Source organism: Labrus bergylta, chromosome 14 (genome assembly GCF_963930695.1).
Source record: "Labrus bergylta chromosome 14, fLabBer1.1, whole genome shotgun sequence".
In the NCBI taxonomy this organism is placed as follows: domain Eukaryota; kingdom Metazoa; phylum Chordata; class Actinopteri; order Labriformes; family Labridae; genus Labrus; species Labrus bergylta.
Window position 1 is genome coordinate 4,905,056 of NC_089208.1, and position 22,761 is coordinate 4,927,816.

The window sequence follows — 22,761 nt, forward strand, 5'->3', positions numbered from 1 at the left end:
ATACAGAAATGTTTACCCTAATACACCAGTATCAGAACAGCTCTACTTCAGTACTTGAACAAAATGATCAAAAGTTGGGCTTGTTTGCCTCTAAATATGTCCTAGATTTGTTGCCCTGCAGCTTTAAAACCTCAGATTGACCTTTTAGAATCCCCTAATTTACTTGTTTCATAAGTCGCTTTCCTTTTGCATTTCGTTGCTGCATTACACTAACATCATTAGCTGGAATGCCAAACTTGCCCTGCATAAAAAAAATGTGATGTGGTTAAAAAAAAAAAAAAAAAGGGGTTGAGGGGAAGCAGCTGATCGCTTTGTTATTAGCTATATTTCACACACACACAAACCTAAACTCTCACATGACCCTCCTCTGTGCGGGCAACGGCAACTGATTCAAGTCGACAGACATTCTTGGCACAGACCGCCCACTCCATTCACTGGCTGCTGTTCAGCTGTCATACTCACTTGCTGAAGTTTTCTCCCCTTTAACAGCGTGTTTGTGCACAGATGAAGGCACTAATGTAAGCTGTGGCAGTCACAGACAATATGCTTACCCATAGTTGACGACACGTCTGAGGTCAGATATGATGAGAGCGCCTCGTGGCGTGCAGTGGCAGAGAAGAAAGAATCAGGTATAAATAAGAAACAGAGCAGGCTGCGCTTACATAATAATACACCAATGATTCCCAAAGTCAGGTTCAGAATCTCGGGGGAATATCACGGGGCTGCCAGAAATAGGAGCAATTGTCATGCTTCATTATCTTTTTTTTTTTTTTTTGCTTCCTTTTGAGTTGGCTTAGTCTGTAGTAGTCATATTTAATACAGTTCTGCTCCCAAAAGGGGAAGCTTTATTTTATTTCATGAAAGGAAAGTTTGGATCCTAGAAATACTGTGCTATGCGCTGTAAAGCAGGGGTTTCACACTGGTAGGGGACGAATGGGCACTAAGTAAATATGTACTCCAAGTAAGAGGGGCCACAGTGAAGGAGTGATAAATGGTCATCAATGCAGCTGGGAGTGTTTACACTGAGCGGAGTTATGAGGGTTGGGACATGGCAGTCTGAGAAATATTGACAGTGAGCCAGTGTTTCTGAGATTAGCAACATCTGGACAACAGTTAGTAGTCATAGTTATGGAGCGATCACATGTCATGTGCATGCACTATTCAGCATGTTGACTGTCAAGTGTACGGTTATAAAACATGATATTTTTTATTTTACTATATGAAAACATGAAAGTGGAATAAATGCTGTAAATCAAATCTAATCTGGACAATATGTCACGCTCCAGAGGCTGCCCTGGGTGCTTGTATTTTTGGCTTATGTGTTATATATTGTGCAACCCATGCAGACTAATGTCCGGCTCTTATTACTGGTGGTACTAATGTATGCAGGAGAGTCTTGAAGTATGCGTTTGTGCCAAGCGGCAACCCTCTGGTGTTGAAAAATAAAGCAGATTTGGAAGTGCTAAAAAAGCTGCAGTTCTTCAAGTGTCCACTTGAGGCCTGCTGCAAAAGCCCCAGAAGTCCCATTAACACCCATTTAAAGATGTAGATTAAACATGTTGACAGCCTAGGAATGAAACCCGGGGCGGCTGTGAGGAGGCCTTTGAGTCCCAACCCTTAGCCCTTTGGTGCATTTCAATATCCAGTAAAAGCAACAACAAAAATTGGCTCCAAAAATGTATTTAAAAAAAAAAAGAAGGAAAAATAAAAGTGGAATACCTCCAAAAATGAAATTCACAAGATTTTGATTTACAGTCTTAAAGATGATGAAGTTTTCATCATTCTACTGTCCTTTTCATTTGGAGGTCGTTTGGCACCAACTGAGGTAAAAGTAGAGATTACTGCGATGTTCTCAACAGTTTGTAAATAATTGTGTAAATTAATCTAATAATAGAACACAAGTTTGAAGCAGTAAAAGAAAACTGATCTATTTGATGAATTAGTGCAAAAGTAGCATATTGTGTTTTCCACATGAGCTTTTTTTCAAAAGTCCACACAGTGTATTGTGTTGTTCAAAGAGGAAAGTGTGTATGAATATAAACACCATACAAAGTCTAGAGCTTGAGAACGCAACATGCTGATCTAGTTTAAAGTACTCGGCGGTCAGGAAAAAGGAAACAAAAACACTCTATGGTACACCATGGTATTATGAAGTGTACAGGAACATAGAGTATCACTCTGGCAAACAAACACACACAAACACACTGACACACACTGTCTCTCTCTCTCTCTCTCTCTCTCTCCGTGAGATGAGAGCGACTTGTTTACTGCAGCCCCGCAGAGCTCCGGCTGGGGCTGTTTGGGATGCCCGTGGGTGCTGTGCAACTCTTGGAAGGCGAACGTGCGCTGAATGACAGTGCAGATGGCCTAGCGCCACCGCTGCCACCTGAACCTCCCCGAGCCGCCCCACAGACACACAACACACACACACACACACACACACACACACACACACACACACACACACACACACACACACACACACACGTACACACGTACACACAAACACAAACAGTTCCCGAGGTCAGACACATGAAAACAACCTGCCTGCGGACATCTCCAGTGTCAAAATAAGTTCTGCGATCTTAACCTTTTTAAACTCTTATTTTCCCTCAGCATAGATTCCTGCTAATAATCTTGTGTGTGTCAGTGTGTAGATAAACACACACACACACACACACACACACACACACATCCCCAGCCCCTCTCTGAGACACACAAACACATTTGGCCTGACTCTATCTTTTTTTCCCAGAATGTGATCTGTTGTGCGTTACGAGGCGTACAGTAAATCAATCCCAGTGGCATTGCATAATAGTTTTTCGAGCTGTGTCCAAATACCAAAATAATCACCTTGTCAACTGGTCTGCTCTGGCTCGCTCTGGCTCCAAATAATAAAATCACAAGGTCCCTGTTGCTGTTTCCAGACAAACAGGAGTGTTTACACTGAGCGGAGTTATGAGGTTGGGACACGGCCGTTCAAGAAATATTGACAGTGAGCCAGTGTTTCTGCAGATTAGCAACATCTGGACAACAGTTAGTAGTCATAGTTATGGAGCAATCGCATGTCATGTGCATGCACTTCTGCATATAGACAGCTCACACTTATTTCCACGATTCAGCATGTTGGAGCCTCGCATCTTCGTTTTGCAGAAAACACAAGTCTCTGTTGTGAAATTGCTCAAAGAAGACCAAAATTATACCCGAGCAGATCTTTGAATTTGTTAAGTTGCATTCTATTTTTCAGCTTCTACAACACTGTGTTCACTCTGCTTTTTTTAAGGTGTGCAGAAAAATAATAAAAGGATGAATTTAAAAAAAGAGGTATGCAGGACTGTCATCAGCAAAGAGAGCGTGCATATCCACTGGTCTATTTAAAGTGTACATGACATAAACATTCATACCGGCCTGTCATACTGACCTGCAGAGTAAAAGCAAAACAGCTGTGACCTGCACTGAACAACACAAGGGAACATTTATATTTATTAATCATGCACCTTGTTTTGTCTATAAGCAGTGCTGCTAAATACATTTGTTTACTCTTGCGAGGAAAGTTAAATCTACTTTTTAACTTGATCCATCTATCAATTATGACATTCAGCTGCTCTTACAGTTTTGTTCAGGACTACCATTTCCTACCTTTTGAAGTATTTTCATGTAATTTGGACTAGGGATGCCATAATACTAGATTTTTAAAGGAGCAATATGTAAGATATCTATCGAATCGGCTAACCAACAGGTGTTGCAGTGGGCAAGCAAACTGGTTCAGATAGAACTGATTCTACCCGACCTAAAAAGCCTTTGCATGTTTCTTATAAGCTCCAAATGTGGTAAAATTGGGATAAATATTGGACAGGTAAGAAAGCAGAAAGGTTTCAAGACTGATGCAGAGCTGGCTAAACACTGAAGCTTCAGTGTCTGCAACATGGCAACCTGCAAGTGCATTGACTTTAGGTACAAGGGGGCAGGGGGAGACAGCTCTCTGCAATGTTTGAATTTGGACTGCAGTACCAGTTTTATGTACTACCTGTCAGAGCCTTGTGATGCCTCGTTTGATAACTCTTTAATAAAAATAACTCTCACTGTTGAAATGGCACAAATGCCACATACTGTATTTCAGTTTGGACAGTGCTGTCACTCTTTTGCTTGTGGCAGCTTTTGGATTAAAATATGACTGAAGAACTGAAGCTTCTTTAAAGCTTTGGTACTTCTTTAAAACTGTCAATCATTCAAATGACAGATTTTTTTTGTAATTTATTCGTCTAGTGAAGGTTAGCTGTTTTAGTGTTTGCACATTAAGCCTCTTAGAGTCTCAAATATTCTGTGTACTGCCCGAGCAATGATAAACTTCCCATCAAGGTCAAAGTTTGATCCACTCACATCAAACCTGATCTGAACACTTTCTCCGCTCTCATCCTTCACGCTGCTATCTGCATTTAACCATCTTTCTTATTTTTCATTTTGTGTAGTGCCGTGCCATCACACAGGTTGTTGTTGTCGTCGCTCTGGTTGCGAAACGCAGCTTTTTATTGATGTAACAGGTGCTTAGCTTCGACTGTGGCACTGAAAATAACACTTCTCCTCCTCTGTTTGGCTTTCAGAATGGAGGCTAAACTTAGACATCTTTGAGGTTTTTCTGTCACTTGATGGAAGGTGATGCCAATGCATAATGCATGAGGAGAGAGGGAAGACTTCGTCTGGCTGCTTTTTATAGACCACCAAAGCTGCTCCTACTGCACACACACACACACACACACACACTCATGCAGTGACACACACACGAAAGAGCCAACCGTCTCACTCGATGCGATGTAACCTCTCACAGATCAAGGCAGCAGGAGCAGAGGAAAAACAGGAATCTAGCAAACTGGCAACATTGTCGAGAAGATGGAGAAAAAGAAAAAAAAACGAAAGAAACAACAAGACGAAAGAGAAATGTTGACGTGCTATTTTCAGATGCCAGCGTCTTTTGATGCACAAAACCGAAAGAGAGGCAGGGGGAAGAGGGAGCAGCGGGGCGGGTTCTTGTCTCAGAGATGGGCTTTAACAGAAATACTTTACATGTGTGATCTTACACGCCCTCCTTTTCGTCTTTGTTCCCACCGTTCCAACACTTCAAGTGGAAGTGTCTTTAAGGTCTGCTTGAAATGAGGAGAAAAAGGAGTCATCACACAACGGGGGGAAAGTGGGGATGTCAAATTATTTGCAGGCAAAGCCGTGTTTCCACTTTTTTTTTTTGATTGTAGACTTTGCAAACACCATTTGCTGCCCTCAAAAGTGTGGAGTTATTTTCTCCTCATCCCTCTAATCCTTATTTAACCGCGCTGGTTGACTAAGAGCACACTGTCATTTATAGTAATAACCTGGGGGGAAAACTGTGCTTATTCACACTCGCACCTGTGAGCTGCCCTGTTTTTTTTCTGCACAGTAACAGAGCAGAGTCTAATCTCAGTTTGTCGAGACGTTTTTCAGTTTATGCGGCTGATAACTGAGAAAGAGATGTTAGCGTCTTCCAACAACTAAAACTGACTCTTTAAACACATTTTTGTATCTTTGTTTGTTCCATGTTGTGAGTCAGTTAATTTCACTCAGCTACTGGATCCTCGCTTTGTGAATATCTGTCCTCAAGTAGGACACTAACAAGTAAGAAAAAAAAAACGACTTCAGTTTTGGGGGTTTTCTAAAGTCAAATTTGCTCTCTCCACTCAGGGGATTTGAACTCCAACCTCAGGGTCATTTTCTGTCTCTTCATTGTCACCTTTTATTCCAAAAAAAAAAGAGAAAAAGAACCTGACTTTGTCAAATAGCAAAAGCACTTCACAGTGAGTGGAGCCTGTAGCAGCAGCAGAGAGGTTGAAATGGCTTCCTGAGTAACGCTGAGGGTATTAGAGAGTGAATCCTACCTTCTAAGCTTTAAGGAGAATCCGGGTATCTAACTGGGATTAGCCTGAAATAGTGTCTGACTGCCCAGGCAGCACAATTAGAAGTTTCTTGGATTATTTCCACCCTCTCTTACCTGAGAAACGGCTCTCTTTTAACAACATGTGCTAAGGTAGCGTTCATGCTTGAAGGGGGATTGTGCAAATGTGGAGAGATGGTTTTTGGAAAACAACCGGTCACTTGTCACAAAATCTATTAATATTAAAGCTTCAGTGAGTAAAGCACAGATTTATAAGGAACATATTTCAGCTAAAAAAAATACTCCTAAACCTATTAACTAATGTTTTGCTGTCTATTTGTGTTTCCCTATTATGCATAAAAAATATAAAATCACTAAAGTAAATGAAAGGAGTAAAGTTGTTGTCCCCTTGCAAAGCTGGAAAAAAAGTAACATGCAATGAATTTTCACATCTTAATTTTATTTATACTTCCTATATTTCTTCATGCTTATATTCTTTATTAACGTATAGCTGCAATACACACATTTACTCCCAAGGTTTAAATAGTTCTCATTCTGTCAGGATGTGATCAAATAGGAAGCTTTATATCTTATCTGATGACATTTGTTTTAATGGATTCAACAAGTTGCATGAGCCTTTCCCTTCACTTGGATTCACAAAATAAGTTCCCAAAACCTCTATCAGATGTAACATTTTCCTTTCTCAGTATCCTCGTGGCTAATTTATTCCTCTCATGTCTGAATAAAAAAGGCAAACAGAACGTTTATGTCTTTTACACCTACGCCTCGGTGACAAAAGGACAAATTCATCCAGTGATTCTTTTGTCTTCCATGTCAGAAATGGGATTAGAGGCCTTCAGGAAATATCGGTAATCTTAAACGGAAATGTATTTAAAGTAAACCATATTTCTTAATGGTTATATATTTAAAAACACAAATCTTCATCTGCATGCACACAGCATTGTTAAAGCCTCACAGTAGCTCCCTCAGTGTTGCACTGCGTATATTGGTTGTATGCACCATTCTTCTCTTTGTTACTTAAAATAGGAAACTCTTATTAGAACAGTGACGTTAATGGCAACAAAATGCCGTATGCGGCACCTCTTTGCAACATGTAACATCATCAGAAGAAAGTTTGTGTGATACATCAATTACTGCTGTAGGTTCAGACACCTTCTGTGGGTGAACTGAGACATGACTGATTGGAATTTAATGAAACTTGCAGATATCGTAAATCTTCCTACAAATAACCAGCTGTCAAAGTTTCACTGATCAGATCGTGATGAAAGCTGAAAGAGAAATGATACATGTCACTACCACTGTCTCGTTTACATGTCGCATATGCATCAGTTACACTTGACATGAAGGCTCCTGATTGGCTGAGACAGACACTAGAGTCAGTCAAGCATGTTGTACATGTTAACTGTTGTTCACTGTGCCTTTGTTTTTACACCCGACTACATGATATAGCTTCTTTTTTTTCCCCTGTCGAGACAGCCTCAGGGCATATTTGGGGGTGGTAGTGTGTGTGATATTATAAATAACACAATGAGGATGAAAGCCAGTGGCACTCCCCCTCCCCATCTCCCTGTCTGTCCTGTTTTTCCTCTTGCCCTGCTACTCATCTATGCTCGACACGAGTGCCTCGGCGTTCGCGTGTGTGGCTTGAATATATATGAACGTCTCCCCGGCGGGGGGACAACGGGGGCTAAGTCATTGATATGTGCGGGAGGACTCAGGATAAACAGCCCACGCCGACCGGTGTTACGCCAGCCTGCCTGATACATTTTGATTGAGCAAAGACTGAGGTGGGGTGGAGGGAAGGTGGGTGGGAGGGCGATGGAATTGGGGAGGCTTAAAAGCAGGGATAAAATGACAGAAAGGGAGATTTTTTTTCACCTGAATCTCCAGACTGACACAAAGTAGACCCACATAAACGTAAAGCACCACACATGGTGCATCTCTGGATGGATGTGTGTGTATCACTAGGTGCTCTGTGAAGGGTTTATAGATGAGATGCTATAGCTTCTCCCATCTTTACAAATGTGCATTTTATTCAGTTACGCCTGGACATGATTCTCCTCTTCTCTCCATCCTGATGATCCTTTGTTTCCCTCTCACCCTCTTACTTCTCCTACCACGTTTGCCTCCGTGACATGGTCAGCCCCCTAATGGACTGGAAATTCACATGGGAAAAAAAGTCCCCTGTCCCTCCTCTAACGTCTCTCTCTGTCAGGAAGCCAAAATAAGAGGTGGCGGCGGCACACTGCGCCACTTATGGCCACATTAGGATCAGCCACCAAAGTGTCAGTGAGTCGCCTCGTGCATCATTTTGCCTTTGTTTGCCATGACAGGGAGCTGTGTGTGCGCCGATGGTCCTTTTCCACCCTGGGCTTTAATCCCCAAATGGATGTACCATTTGTTGGGCTCTTACTTTGAGAGTGCATTATCCCACTTATACCACGGATCATTTTTCAAACTCAAGTCTTTTTTATTGACCTGCGTTTATAGCGCGATGCTTATTGACCTGCATTTGCTATTAATGTCACGTTACATGCTGTTAGCTGCCTCGTAATTATGCTGGGTGATCATTTTCCCCACCTGTCTTTGTTTGTATGCAACTTTCACATTGTAGTTTGATCCATGTCTTGCATATTAAATAAAATGAGTATTGTGCATTATTTATTATAGATAATGTGTACAGTAAAGTCGGCTAATAATGTGGTGTACTGTATGAATGAAGGCGTTTGTGTGTTTGCACCTGGCGCTCACTGAGAACCAGGATGTTGACAGCTGCATTGACATCTATTTATCTGAGCATTTTAGCAACTGGAAATTACGACATGACAGACATAATACATTAATAAAATCAGGAGTTATTACACTATCTTAATATAAGCTTGCACTTTGAATGGCATACGATGCAAACAATACCCCTGATTTAAGTTCAAGCATTGAAAGATCTCCTGTGGAAAATGACACTGAAGGTTAGGCCTACCGTCAAGCTCAACTCTTCTAAACAGTGTTCAAATATCTACTACCATCAGAGAGAATAAATGACTAAACAAAGAAACAAATACTTCATTCTTTAGGATCTTAAAAATTAGGCTACTCATAGTAATGTACTTTGGTGTGTGGTCTTACCTACCAACAAGAATTTACAGAAATGTCAAAGGTGATAGACAAGCTAAGTTTAAAGCCATTTTAGCCTCAAGGCAGTTTAAGGTGCTTTACTCAAGACATCAAAAGTCCTATCAGCCCTGCTAGCTACATTAAGATTAAAGCCAATAATGTTGCTTACTTTTCAACAGATAACATCCAAGGGGTTGTTGAGTTAATCTGTAACTCAGTCATATACAGTTAAGAGTACCACAGGCTAGTTGCTAACTTTGTCAGTCATTTATTGCTAAAAAGGATTGATACAAAAAGGCTATTTTCTGGCTTTGTTTGTCTTTAAGTATTGACATTTTGTGCAATAGGCTAGTGGTTATATGTTCTCTGGTGCTATTGGTAGGCTAAAGTACAATAGGTTGGGGCCGATGTCATTTGGTGCATTAGCTTATGGTTAACTTTGTTGATAAGTGCTAGGAAGTGGGGTAGAAATGGCTAACCGCCATAAGCTAGTTGGTGACTTTGTCATTCATTTAACACTAGACAGGAAAAATAAAATGCTATTTTCTTGTTTTTCTGTTAGGTAGTGCAATTTGCTAGCAGCTAATCTTGTCTCTCCTAAAGTGGTTTACTAGAAAAGTTTGACAGCTTAGTGGCTAACTGTGCCTGTCATTTAGTGCTTAAATGGCAACGTACAATAGGCTTGTTGCTAACCCTGTTGGCTAGTGCTAGTTGGGGAAGAAAAGGATGCTTGCTTGCTAACTTAATTTATCGCTCTACAAGTAGCCTACAACTTGTGAATCACTGAATTTGTCCGTTATTTACTGCTTAACAGTTGTATGGTACAATAGTCTGTTGGCTAACTTTTATTATTTAGCTTAATGCCTGACAGGAACAGTACTTAAGACTTATCAAACATGCTCCCTGGTGTAGTTAATTGAACTTTTCTGACTGGAAAACTGGGATGAAAATCAGGAAAAGTTACAATTAGCAGATGAGAATCTCTCTGGTGGGTTTGTCACAAAGAAGAGCAAATATTTAACATGAAAAGCATCAGCTGTTATGTTGTAATTTTGATATACGCAGCTTGTAAGTATAGCCTATAATAGCCTAGATTTTGAAGCAGTAAGAAACCTTTGAAGAAGAGGAGGTTCTTTAATGCGCAATGTTTATGGCTTAAATCAGATATAAAGAGGGTTGCAAGTTAATGTCCTTGAAAACTCCTGTGATTGCCATCAAACGTCTGATTCCCACATCACATGCTCCATCGTTTGCTACTGAAGTCCAAGCTCTAGCCTTTTCTGTAGCCCTCCCTCCTCCAATTATCAGGGTTTTTTTTCTTCTGACCAAGAGAACTAATGAACAAACAGCCGCACACACCACATCACCTCGTTTCTATTTACCACCTCTTATCAATTGCCTCCCTTTATCAGTGCTTTTTTCCCCCCTCTCCATCCTAACCATCCCCCATCCCCCCCCCCATCCCTCTCTCCCCAAAGCTTTTATTTACGAACATCATTTCAGGTTATTTTATAGCTCCCTTCACCCATGTAGGATGGAGGGGAAAAATGGAAAAAAATAAAAGATGAAAGGATAGATGAGGATGGAGAACAACGCTCAAGGCTGCTGAGGGAGAAATAGATTATAGGCAAGCAATGAGATTTAAGTGCAAGTCATCAAGCATGGCTCTGCTTGGCTTTCTTTTTTTTTTCTCTTTTTGTCAAATGGTTTGGTGATATAAATGGTGATGTGGGCTGAGGAGGGTATCAGTGTGAGATTTCAAGCAGAGTCATTTGATTTAATGAGCTTTGGCTGTAGGTCCACTGCCTCCGAATCCCAATAATATGAAATCCGGATGACTCAAAGCCATCAAAGGACCATGGAAGTCTGGGGTTATTTTATTTGTTTCATTGTATAGCACTAGTAAATCAGTTTATTTTGACTTCTTTAACGGTGTCTTACAACAAGTAGGGGGGCAGGTGGGGGAGCCTGGCTCTTTTATTTCACCAAATGCACTGCTAGTTATGATATATGGCCAGCCAAGTCCAGGGGCAAAATGGGAAAAAAAGTTCTGAATTACACGAGGCAAGCTGTTACGGCTCAATAACCCAGGCCTGTAATCGGCTCACATTTCAAACACACACACTCTCATTCAGGCAGCCCCTTGGTTGGCCAGGTTTCTTTTTACGAGGAGGCACACCGCGCGAGGTGATCAGCATATGTTTTGTTGACATAAATTTAAAATTTATGGCTGCTGTCAAAAGTGACTGTTGGACAAAGTCGATTATTAACTGAGTAAATGGCCTGAGAGAGTTTTATGTGAACTTGCTTAATGGCTACAGTCAGTCTGTTTCAAATCATCATCCCTCCCTCACTCCCTGAGCTCCCACCTACCACACACACACACACTCAACTACACACACTTTGCATCGTCTTTTTCAGAAGCACAACATGAAAGCAGACAGTTACGATGGGATTTGAGAACGTGTCAGTGTTTGGAGAGAGGGGTCTACCTATAAGCTACATGAGTGAGCTAAGTAAATATGTTTTAGAATAATTTTACATATCATTAAACATTGTTGGAGCTGCAACCAATGCAAGAAAAGGTATGTGTTTAAAAATGACGCAAATGCAGAAATGCAAAGAAACTGCAGTTCCTCCAGTGTCCACTTGAGGCTGGCTCCAAACACAACAGAAGTCACATTAACACCAATGTTAAAATGCCCATTTCTTTTGTAGAAATAAACATGTGTACAGCCTGATCCAAAATACAAAATAAATGAGTCTGAATAGCTCATAGCTTGATACACACTGTACAGGGGGGTGAATTGTTTATAACTCATCCGTTTTGATTTTATTAAGCCTTAGTTATGTATAATTAGGGCCGTGGCTGATCCCACTGACAGCTTGGTGTGTTATAGCTGTTTGTTGGGAGTCTAAAGACCCGTCTCAGCCGGTTTCTACCAACTACCTTAAGGTTATCTTGAATTTTGGTACTACTTTTGTATGTTAAACTCATGGACAAAGCCAGGTTGGCAGGTTTTAACACTTTAAAACATAGTCCACAGTGGGAGAATATTCATGTAAGGCACTGTCTCAGAATACATATCCAATTATTGATTAATCATTTTATGTCAGTAAAAAGCAGATCCTTAATTAATTTTAAGTTCCATATCAAAGGTTGTCATTGGTGGAGCCATCTGAAAACCCTCCTAAAAAGTCCCAAAACCTCCCTTTAACAGACTGAATGAGGGGAACAGGTGCCGTTACTGTTCTGTTCAACATCATCTAATGTGCTGTTTCAGTGCAAAGTGCTAGCTATTGCAGTAAAACTGAACACACTCTCAGCTTGGAACATACACCGGGCACTTTGCTCATCAGCACTATATCCACGATGGGGAAAAACATGGCATTGCTTCCACTTCTAGAGGCTTTAATAAGTCCATCCATACCTTATCAGTGCTCTGTCTGGGGGGCACAATGGTCAGATTGAGGAGGGACACAAAAGGCCTTTGAAAGGCTTTGTGCTTCGTGTGTGTTGTGTTGTGGTTTACCGCTCGCAGGTCTTTTCCCCTTATCGGATTGAAAGTGTGCGAGTACATCAACCTATGATCCTTGAAGGAATGAATCCTGCTTCCCTCCTTTGTCCACTTTGTTGGTCAATTTTGGTGGATAACTCGTTAAAGACAACATTTCCTTAAGCTGTTTTTTATCAGCCTAAAACACCAGGTTTGAATGTCAACCTTTGGTCCAGCATGGAAATGTCAAGGGAATGATTCTAGTTTTGGTATTTTGCACCCAATAATGAGAAAAGAAAACCAGCAAAGAAGAGTCAAATTGCCAGTTTATCCAGCGGCCATTATCCAAGTCGACTAGAATACAATGCAAATGCAAGATCATGTAACAGACAGCAGCTTGAGCAAATTTGAGGCTGGATTGCACCGCCTGCTTTTAATTGAATGCAACAAATTCAATATATTCCCTCATAGATTGATACCTAACAGTGTTAGGAGAGTTGTTTCCATTTTTAATAGTCTCACTTTTTTCCTTTTCTGGCTTTCAAGTCTACCTCTTTGCTCTTTTAGGGGCATTTGGCATTTATAAAGCCTTTAATTACTCCCTGCTAACCAGAGGTCTGTCATCCTGCCTTTAGTTCCCAGAATCCCTCCACAAATTCTAACAACCTCTGTGGCCATGACACCTTCATCTTCCCTGCATTTTCACCACTATTCCTGTCAGGTTTCAAGGATTTTTTTTTTTCCCGCGATTAATTAATTGTCACAGAAGTCGTCCCAGACTTCATTGCTTAATAATTCCTGCAGCCATTGCCATAAGAAACGCTATAATCTCTCTCCGTCTGTCTCATCCCCGCTCTGTCTCTCTCCTTTCCCCCCTCTCGAGGCACAAAAGAGAGCTGTAAATCAATTTGCATTCGACATCTGACATCAATCAGTCATGTTTTGGGAGAGTGGCACCCCCTCCTCCTCCGCCGCTTTGTTGAGAGACGCCGAGATGGATGGCTGTCATCTCGCCCAAGTTGAGCAGATCTCTTATCAAGGGCATTGTTTCCCCGAGAATGCGTCGTTTTGTCTGCCGGAAGCTCACCTGAATATAGAATCATGCACTTGTACTGTGCAGATTTGAGGTATAGTTTTTCCGCTTTGCATTCAAGCATTATTCCGATCCAGAAACATACTCACCAACCCTGAGCTTTATCTACGGCACAAAGTGTTATCATTACTGATTTTCCACTGCTTTTTGCGACCTTGAGTTGACCTGATTGTAGCTTTATATTCAGCTAGATTAGTTTTTTTGAGGCACTGTGTGAAAGGGCAACAGTTCTAAAAGATTAAAAGTGCCAAATCCGAAAAAACATCACCAACTTGACAAACAATCGGGAGAATCGAGGGTGTGTGCGCCTTTTGTCTATCTCACCCAAGGTGAGGTATTTGAAGTTCTCGGGAGGCTTTAAGGCACTGTGGCAGTTGTTTGGCAATTCTTGTCACCTTAATTGCTTTAGAGCACTTTCAGATATCTCTCAAGAATAATACGCTTTGTGCTGAGCCGTGGGGTCTTTGAGGATTTCGTAACAGAGAGAGTCGTGAGGCCAGACTTTGTGTTGTCAGATGTTATTTAGTTACCTAACCTTCAAGGCCTTTCCCACATAATCAAATATTGAACCTTTAGTCTTGTCTGACCTTGTGCACTGAAACTACGTTACCGCCTAATGACTGTCTATTTGGGGACAGACAATTCATTGCCGATCAGATCCAGCTTGGAGCTACACATCACCTTTTTTAGATTAGAGAGCGGCAATCAAAAAGTGGCCCATAAATGGTTCATAACACTAAGTAGCTGTCTTGTGTGTTTGCCTGAATAAATCATTGTATTTCTCTTTATGGCTCTTTATCCATCTGCAGCACTTGAGATGGAGGGAGTTGATAATGCCTCTGCTTGAATAGCATCTTGTGATTTACAGCCCCGAGTCATGGTCTGCTGCTCTCTGCAGAGGAAAATGTGTGGTTTGTTGGACGCCCGCTTACACTGATGGTTATTGTTGTGTGCTGATGGTGTGATTGATGGAGTGGGACTTATCCTCCCAGATTGCAGAAGGACAAACCCTTGTTGTGTTAAAAGTTATTAGTTATGAAGTGCCAAAAGGCGACTTTCTTATGGGACATCTATTTAAATCTATTTTCACACATGCACTCTTGAACGTTTCTAGAAAATTTCAGGACGCCCTCTCCCTGAAATCTTCCTGAGTTGCTTGTTCACAAATATCCCTAAGCTGATGTTTGTCCCTTTTTTAAAATGGAGGGGTTGGGGGATCAAAGCTGGCAGTCAAAGCGATGGAGTCCAACAATATAATCACAAAATGTTCACTTCAGATCAATGCTTCTTCTTATTCAACGTATTCGCAGTATCAACGACCACTGTGCTGGCTCGGGGTGAATTCTCCAGAATATAATCTTTTTGCTGCGCTCACCAATGGGCTCACCCTTACTACTTGCAGAAAATGTACTAGGGTGCTAGCAGAAAAAAGTTAAGTTAAGTCAAGACAAGAAATGTTGGTGTTTTACGTTTACATTTGCAGCTCACTCCAAAAAGTTTCAGTAAAGTTTTTTGGGACTTTTGTGCATGTGCCGAAACACCATCAGTATAACTTGTGTGCACAGTCGAGTTTGCCTGGTTGAAATAAAAAATGTCGAACCGAATCCATGCATTAATATGAGTGCTCTGCTCTCTGTCAACAGGAAGATGCACAGTGGAATCAAGACCTACGGCTGTGAGCTGTGTGGGAAGAGCTTCCTGGACAGCCTCCGTCTACGGATGCATTTGCTGTCTCATTCAGGTAAAGAAAACCAAAACAACCCTTAAACATGTAACCCCTCATACACCTTACACACTGATCCGTGTTGAGGAAGCAGCACCTTTTTGTTGTTATGTTTGTGTTTGCTGTTGATTGTTGGGAACGAGTGATGGGATTTATTTGACTTAACAACACCACATACACCATCATTTACATTTCAGTTCTGATTCCTTACTTACAAGTGGGAAAAACAAAAGAAAAAAACAGTTGTGTGAAACTCCTAAAATCTCTGTGAAAATGTTAATGTCAGAGGTGGTTTAGCAGCTACTTAAAGTGCCAACTTCTGAATATGCATACGCCTTATTAATACAGCGTAATCTTTTTAGAATTTTACAAGCAAGCTGCAGATTTTTCTCTCCCCCCCCCCCCCCCCAAGTATTATTTATTTGGTCCCATTCATTTAACGACACATTACGTCACAACTACTTTGATGTCCAAAATTCATCTGCATTTACAGCGACGCGGCCCTTCCAGTTGGGAGTTTGCCAAAAATTAAATCAGACCTGATGTGATACAGTATCTACGACATCAAGCAGAGCCAAAGCCAATAAGTACTTAGGATTTCAGAAGTACTGACGTTAACATGCCAAATTTCCCTGAACAGGCCGACACATAAAAAACATCTCTTAATACAACGCAGAGCCCCTGTTTTATAAAGATATTAGTCATGTTTAGGTCATGTTTTAAACAGTGAACCCTACATATTATGACACATTTTATCCCCATATGCCTTTAGTCTCCTCTAGGAGTCAAACAGTGCTGACAGTTCTCAATTTTCACTCATGGAAAGTCGACTTTGATAGTTGAAATGCGGAAAGCGTTCCAAACAAATGGGTTATGATGTTTAGAGAGGTTGCATCTGTTTCTTGTATTTTCCGGTGATACACTGATGACTTAAGCTTTCATTTTGAATCCCACAGCTGTAGTTAAAACATGATTGTGCATGGTTGGATTAATTGGATAAATCATCACTGGAAGAATCAGATTTCTGCTCGATGTATGTATTCCTAGTAGATGTCGACTTTGAAAGTTTCTGCAGCGTGAGATCTGAATGAAGGGACGACCTGCCTTACATCTGCTCTGTCTCTCTATAAATACACTAATTTTACATTTGGGAATGTGGAGCATAACCCAGATTCACTAACTGGTGGATTAAATAACTCTGCTGCCCAGTAGAGCCGAGCAGCTGTGGGAAAACTAAAAGAGAAAAAAGAGGTGCCTGCATATCATCATCCTGTCATGCTACACCTCTGTGACATTCGAGGTCTGAAAGGCAGCACAAGTCAGAACACAGGACACATTGATTGGTCCTGCCTGACACTGTTGCACACACACCCCCCCCCAAACTCACACGTAGACCCCTGCAGACCCTGTGCATTGAGCCTACTTAGCGCTGTGCTGTTTTAATGGCATGAACCGTCTTTTATAGGCAGCAAAGAGCTCCCCTCTCCTAAGGCCCTAAGTGCAGATGGTTTATAGAGACTCTGTTAAAGCCATGGGACCTCTGAGGGAACCCCCTTCTGCACACACACACACACTCACTCATATAAACACACACACACACACAGAACTCCAAATCCACATGTTGACGTTGGCCCAGAAATTGAGCCCACTGTTTGGTACCCTGCATGTTTTCCAAAAAGGGGGGGGGGGGATTCTAAAGGGGTGTGAATGTCTACTCGGCATTATCGCTGTTGTCACTTTCCGTTCCCCAGGAACACTGTCAGTCGGCAACAAAAAACTATAATTGCCAGGATCGTTTGTTTGTGCATATCTCACGCAAACTTAAACAATGACTGAGATGGCTGCTGACACCCTCGCTCTGTGTTGTGACAAAGATGAATGACAAACTCACACTGTGCAAGTGTACAATGTCTCGGCACACTGCGCAGCGTGTCAAAAAACAAAAAAGTAGCTCTGAGGAAATATTCACTATTTATTTCAAATTATACCCCATTTTGGCGGTCCCTGCTGCAAACACACGCTCCCCCCTCGTTCTCTCTCGCATGTCAAAGCTGAACAGACGCGAGCTCAGTCACAGGAAGACATTAGATTGTCAGTGTTTTGGTGATTGTGTTTCCAACAATGTGAATTTGAGCTGAGTGGAGTGACTGAAGCCTCCGTCCTGATTGTTGTATCCTCATCATAATGTGAAATTCAGGGGTTTAAGCAAACATGAAGTCAAGGTTGATTTAAAGTCACAAATATGTCTTACTTTCAGGGTAGATGGGGATTTTGTTAACCATTAATTTAAGGGATATTTGAAGGGGGAAAAAAAAGCTGATAGGTGCATTGGTGTTAAGAAGTTCAGTCCAGCTTTTTTAAGTCTGGATCACTGATGTTCAAAATGTTTTGAAAGGTGACAACATGATTACAGACTTCGCATGACTGGACCTCTTATCACCCGGAGAAGACTTCCAACACAAAGTAGATGATTTCTCATTCTTCTGTGGTATCAACAGGTTAATAATAACCTACAATTTTGCACCCGTCGTCACGAGGTGAAAACTGTGTTGATAGGAGATCAAATGGAAAAAAAAAAAAGAGAACGCTGAAAAACTCGAGGAAGAACCACACACTCCACCTTGAGAGAAGCAACCGAGCGGAAGATGTGGGCAGTGTATTTTTAGCAACAGTGGCAGCAAGTGCACAAACTTTTTTTTTTTTTTCTTCTCTTGCTTCTTCTTTTCTCCTCCATCCGAGCGGGGCTGTGTTGACGCACGACATCAACCTGCACTGTTACACACATCAGTGTTGATTCATAGCCGCTTTGGTCTGGCGTAAAAAGGCGAGACGAGCGCTTCTGTGGAGACGAGCGACGGTTAGGGAAGAGACAGCGCCGAGGCAAAGCTTTCTTTGATACTTTTTGTTGTCTTTCTTTCTTCGCCCTCATCCACCTCCACCTCCGCCCCGTTTGACTTTCAAGGTTTTTTTTTTCTGGGTCTGACGACGCCGCATCTCGATTTTTTTTTTTTTTATCTGTCTCTTCTCTGTAATGATGACACTTCACCGAGTCCCCAAACCCTCAACCTCAGCTCCTCCCCCCCTCCACCTCCTCCTCCTCTACTGATGCCGCCATCATCCTTCAGCGCGCTTCAGAGAAGACAGAATATTGGGGAGATGAAGAAGGAGAGTGGAGAGGCTCTTTGGTATGCACAGCGTGTCGTGGATGTGGAGCGTTTCAGACGCTGCCTGCCGCTGCTGCTGCTGCTGCTGCCTCCTCCTCCTGCTCCTGCTCTCCACTCTGTCTCTCTCTCTCTCACTCACTGTCTGTCCCTCTATCTGCCTGTCTGTCTGTGCTTGTTGTACAGAGCACTTGGCAGCTGGCCAGTCTGGGCTGCCTGCCACCTCTGAGGGTACAGTATGTACAGTGTACCTTGTGCCAGCTATTTATTTTTTTCCCTCTCGTCTCGGTCTGTCTCAGTCCTCTCTCCACGTTGTTTTATTTTTTAATCTCCGCCTGACGTTCAGTGTTTGACAGCGTTTGCTGAGCCAAAGCCTGCAGATGGGGGGTTCAAGCAGGGTGGAGAGCTGTGACTCAGCCCCCTTTCGGGTGCATGTTGAGGTCTCAGACGGTTTTTATTTGCCTACACAATGCAATATAATAACTTTGACTTATTTAGTTCAAAAAGAAAAAGATCAGATTCTTTTTTTGTTGCTTCTAAATTTTAAAGTCCCGTTCAAGGTTAATAACGCTGGTTTTCAGTTTCTTTTTCAAGATTCTCAAAAAAATGAATCTGTTTATCACAGGAAAACCAAAGATACAATAACAAGATAATGACATCGGCAAGCCGAGCTCTTTCGAAAAAAAACACCGGAAATGACTTGTTATCAGTTGAAAACAGAGTCTAATCAAATGTATGAATGTCCTCTTCTGTACATGTTAAATGTTCGATGGAAATCCCTAATTGTTGCAGTATAGTTTGATTTATGTTGCATAATCGGTTCATCTGCAAATCTCCAAAATGTTTGTTTTTTTCCAGAAAGAAAGGCTGAAGAAGGTAAAAGGTTAAAGACTGCACTTTCAAGCTCTAATTAAGCTCTTGGCAATGGTTCAAATATTATACGATGATAATTAAAACATCATATTAGATGATAGAAGCGGCTGCAAGCAGACACTCCTGTTTTTTTTTTTATTATTGTCAGACACGCAGTCAAATCAAGCCTGCGTGTTTCTCAGTGTGTGTGTGTGTGCATGTGTGTGCATGTTTGTGTGTGTATAAAGACCAATCAAACAAGACCAGAGCCAGGAGTCTGATCTGATTCTCAGTTTGTTTTTCTGAGTGAGTCGTTGCAGCATAATAAGATTACCAATAAGACTCTCGCTGAACGCCGACGTCGCCATCTCTGTTAGCACCAACTTTTCATCTCACTGCCTTTATAGCTTAAGAGTGTTAATCCTCCGTTTACAGTATGTATACACAGTAAAGAGTTCCTGGATTAGCTGACTTTGAGTGTGTGTGTGTGTGTGTGTATATGTGTGTGAGACTTGAAGCACATTAAAATACAGATCTTTATTGAACCACCAGTTACCGAATACTCACCGACAATGTGATGATCTATGAAAGCAGATGAGTGGGTCATAATTGTGTTTTTGGTAGCAGTGAAGAAAGAGTTAAAGCAGTAAGCTTGTAATACTCCTCTCTGTTTCCTGCTTCAACTGTTACACCATGTAAGACACATACTGCACCCGTGTAAAGGAATCACTGACTTCCAGGTGACATTTCAAATAATTCTTGCAAATCCTCAAGAGCACTACGAACAGGAAGTCAAAAAAACCTGTTTATAGTCTGCCAACAGTACATGCAGGGTGCATTAACAATATTATCTCCCTATGCTTATTGTATCGGCTCGAGCCCAATTAGGAAAAAAAAAACTCTTCTTGCTGACAGTAAAGCATTTTTAACTTGCCCTAAGTGGTTTATTTTGTAAAGTATTCAACGACTGCTGTTCCAATTAGTTTTGGGCACATCTGCAGTTAGATTGTACGCGGATGCAGGTGCCGACACGATGAGCATTTCGGAGGCATGCAAGTGTTTGCCCTGTGCGATAATCAAATAAAAGTCGAGATTTTGGACAGTGCTACAAAATAAAAGCATGCAAACTATTGAACTATGACTTGAGTTTCAGTCACAGGTGTTTTTTAGCATGCTTTCTCATAACAGATGCATCTCAAAGTCCCTACATTATTGATAAAAACACGACTTTAAATGCTAATCCCCGCTCTCGGGTTATATATTCTAGCACTGTGTGCTGATGTGTCAGCCACTTCTTCATCGGTTTGGTATGCCTGTGTTTGGGTTTGTGCGTTAGTCAGCCAGTACAGTGTGTTACCAGAATGTTGTTTGCAGTTCAGAATAGCGTTTCTGGACCAGTGTGATGGGAATAAGTCTGTTTTTTACGACACCTCGGCTGGGCTGGTTAGCGTAGCATTATAGGTTCCCTGCTGGGGGATCTTTTTGGGGTTATGTGCTTAAAAGAAAAAAGCTGGGATAAGAGGTTACATAAAAATAGACGAGTATGTAATTACCTATTTTTAATCTCTCCCACCACACTGAATAAATGCAGAGATAAATCAACAGCACAATGGATTATAAGGCAAGAAACGTACGCTGTAAAGAGAAACATTACAATCTATTCTAAGCGTCTGTGCACCTGAGTGCCATTACATTGTGTTAATCTTGTTCTACAGTTTCATTGACCTTAACAGGGAACATTAAGTAACATTATTGTAAAGCTGCCAAGACTCAGCCAAAACTTGTTTCCTGCTGTCTCCGACCAGATGTTCGTCTTGGCTGCCTGAAATTGAAAAAGCTTTGTTCCAATCTGATCCCAAATCATTGTGGGAGTGAAAATGCCCACGTAAAATGTCCAGAGCGTTTTTATTTTTTATACAAGGGGGAGAAATGCAAAGAATTTTGGACGTGAACGCTGCAAAGGCATGAGGGCTGCATTCCCAACTGCTCTTTGTCTGCGTTTTTCCTATCCGCCGTGGCGTTTGTTTGGCTGTGTGGCTGTCGGCTGGGTCGGCTGTTTTTTTGGCGTCGTGCCGCCCCCCCTTCCCTCACACTGATGACGACATATTTGTGCCGGCAGGTCTGGATGTTCTGCCAGCATTCCAGCATTTATGATCGCTCGCAGATGTGAGTCCAGGAACACACTGTACTGTACCCAAACCCAGAAATTAATGAAACTTGACTGCCTTCCAGGCCGCAAATTCCTAAATGTGTGTGTGTGTGTGTGTGTGTGTGTGTGTGTGTGTGTGTGTGTGTGTGTGTATGCATGAGTGAGAAGAGAGGCAGGAGACTCAAGGGAGGGAGGGAGGGAGGGAGGAGTGGCAGCAAGGGGAAAGTGCTATTAAAAGCATGTAGTAGGAAAGAAGTAGATCAGAAAAAAAATAAAAGTATGGTTCAAAAGGTGTTAAGCGGTTTGCATGTAAAATATATATTTTTTTTTTACCACAGCTGAGGTTCTGCACTATACACACACACACTCACACACACACACACACGCACATATCTGGGCTGTAACACAGGGGTTACAGATGGAGCAGATAAACAGCAGTAGCTCATTCTTTAGCAGCATAACATCACTCCTTCTCTGCGATGCAAAGCCTCCACATCCCCCTGCGTTTTCTTGTAATACCCCCCCCCCCCCCCCTTTGCCTGTTGATTTACTGTTTTATAACATTACAGGGATTACAGCTGGAACAATCTCAGCTGTCTTCTGTTACATGAGAGGAGGAAAAGTAGGCAAGCAAGAGGTGACACAGCACAGGGGTCAGCTGAGTATACTGTAACATCAGACGTCACTGTCGGCCTGATATTTTTTGTTTCCTTGCCAGAGGAAAGGAGAGGAGGGGGCGGGGGGGACTTGTTAGACCTCTGTCTGGAGCAAATGGGACTTCATTGGAAACGTGTTTCTCTGAGCAGCTGCGCTCCTTAGCCAGGACTCAGTGTACCTGTGCAAAGGGCTTCTTGGAAAAGCAATGTTTTGTTTTTTTGTTTTTTTTTTTAAAAAGAAATGAAACATAAAAATAAACCACAGAACAGTATGTGAGTGATGATCCTCTCTCTGGCTTGACCAGGATGACAGCTATCTGGGAGTGTACACTCACACTACACTTACCGTGTCCTCAGATGCCGCCTTCGCTCGGCGTGGGTCTACCTGACACCTGCGGCTGCTTTCCTGGAAGAGGCTGTTTGTGTATCAGCTGTTGCTCCTATACTGCGGATAAATTTGTCACCGACTATAAATGCCGTCTCACTATCTAATAATATGTCCCGTAGGATGTTATTGTGGAGTACTTCAAATTACACAGAGGTATTAAATGGCATTTACCGGCTGCTGTAGTATGTGAAGCATGTTTTGGCTGCTGTAG

The 22,761-nt window shown here is 41.8% G+C and overlaps 1 protein-coding gene across 1 annotated transcript in view; it reads left to right on the plus strand.

Moving 5' to 3' along the window:
- zbtb16a (zinc finger and BTB domain containing 16a) overlaps positions 1 to 22,761 on the plus strand; it is a 166,017-nt gene that overhangs the window by 48,597 nt on the left and 94,659 nt on the right. The window contains exon 3 of the mRNA XM_065962935.1: positions 15,265 to 15,362. Coding sequence (XP_065819007.1) covers positions 15,265 to 15,362 — 98 coding nt within the window. The remainder of the gene's footprint in view (positions 1 to 15,264; positions 15,363 to 22,761) is intronic.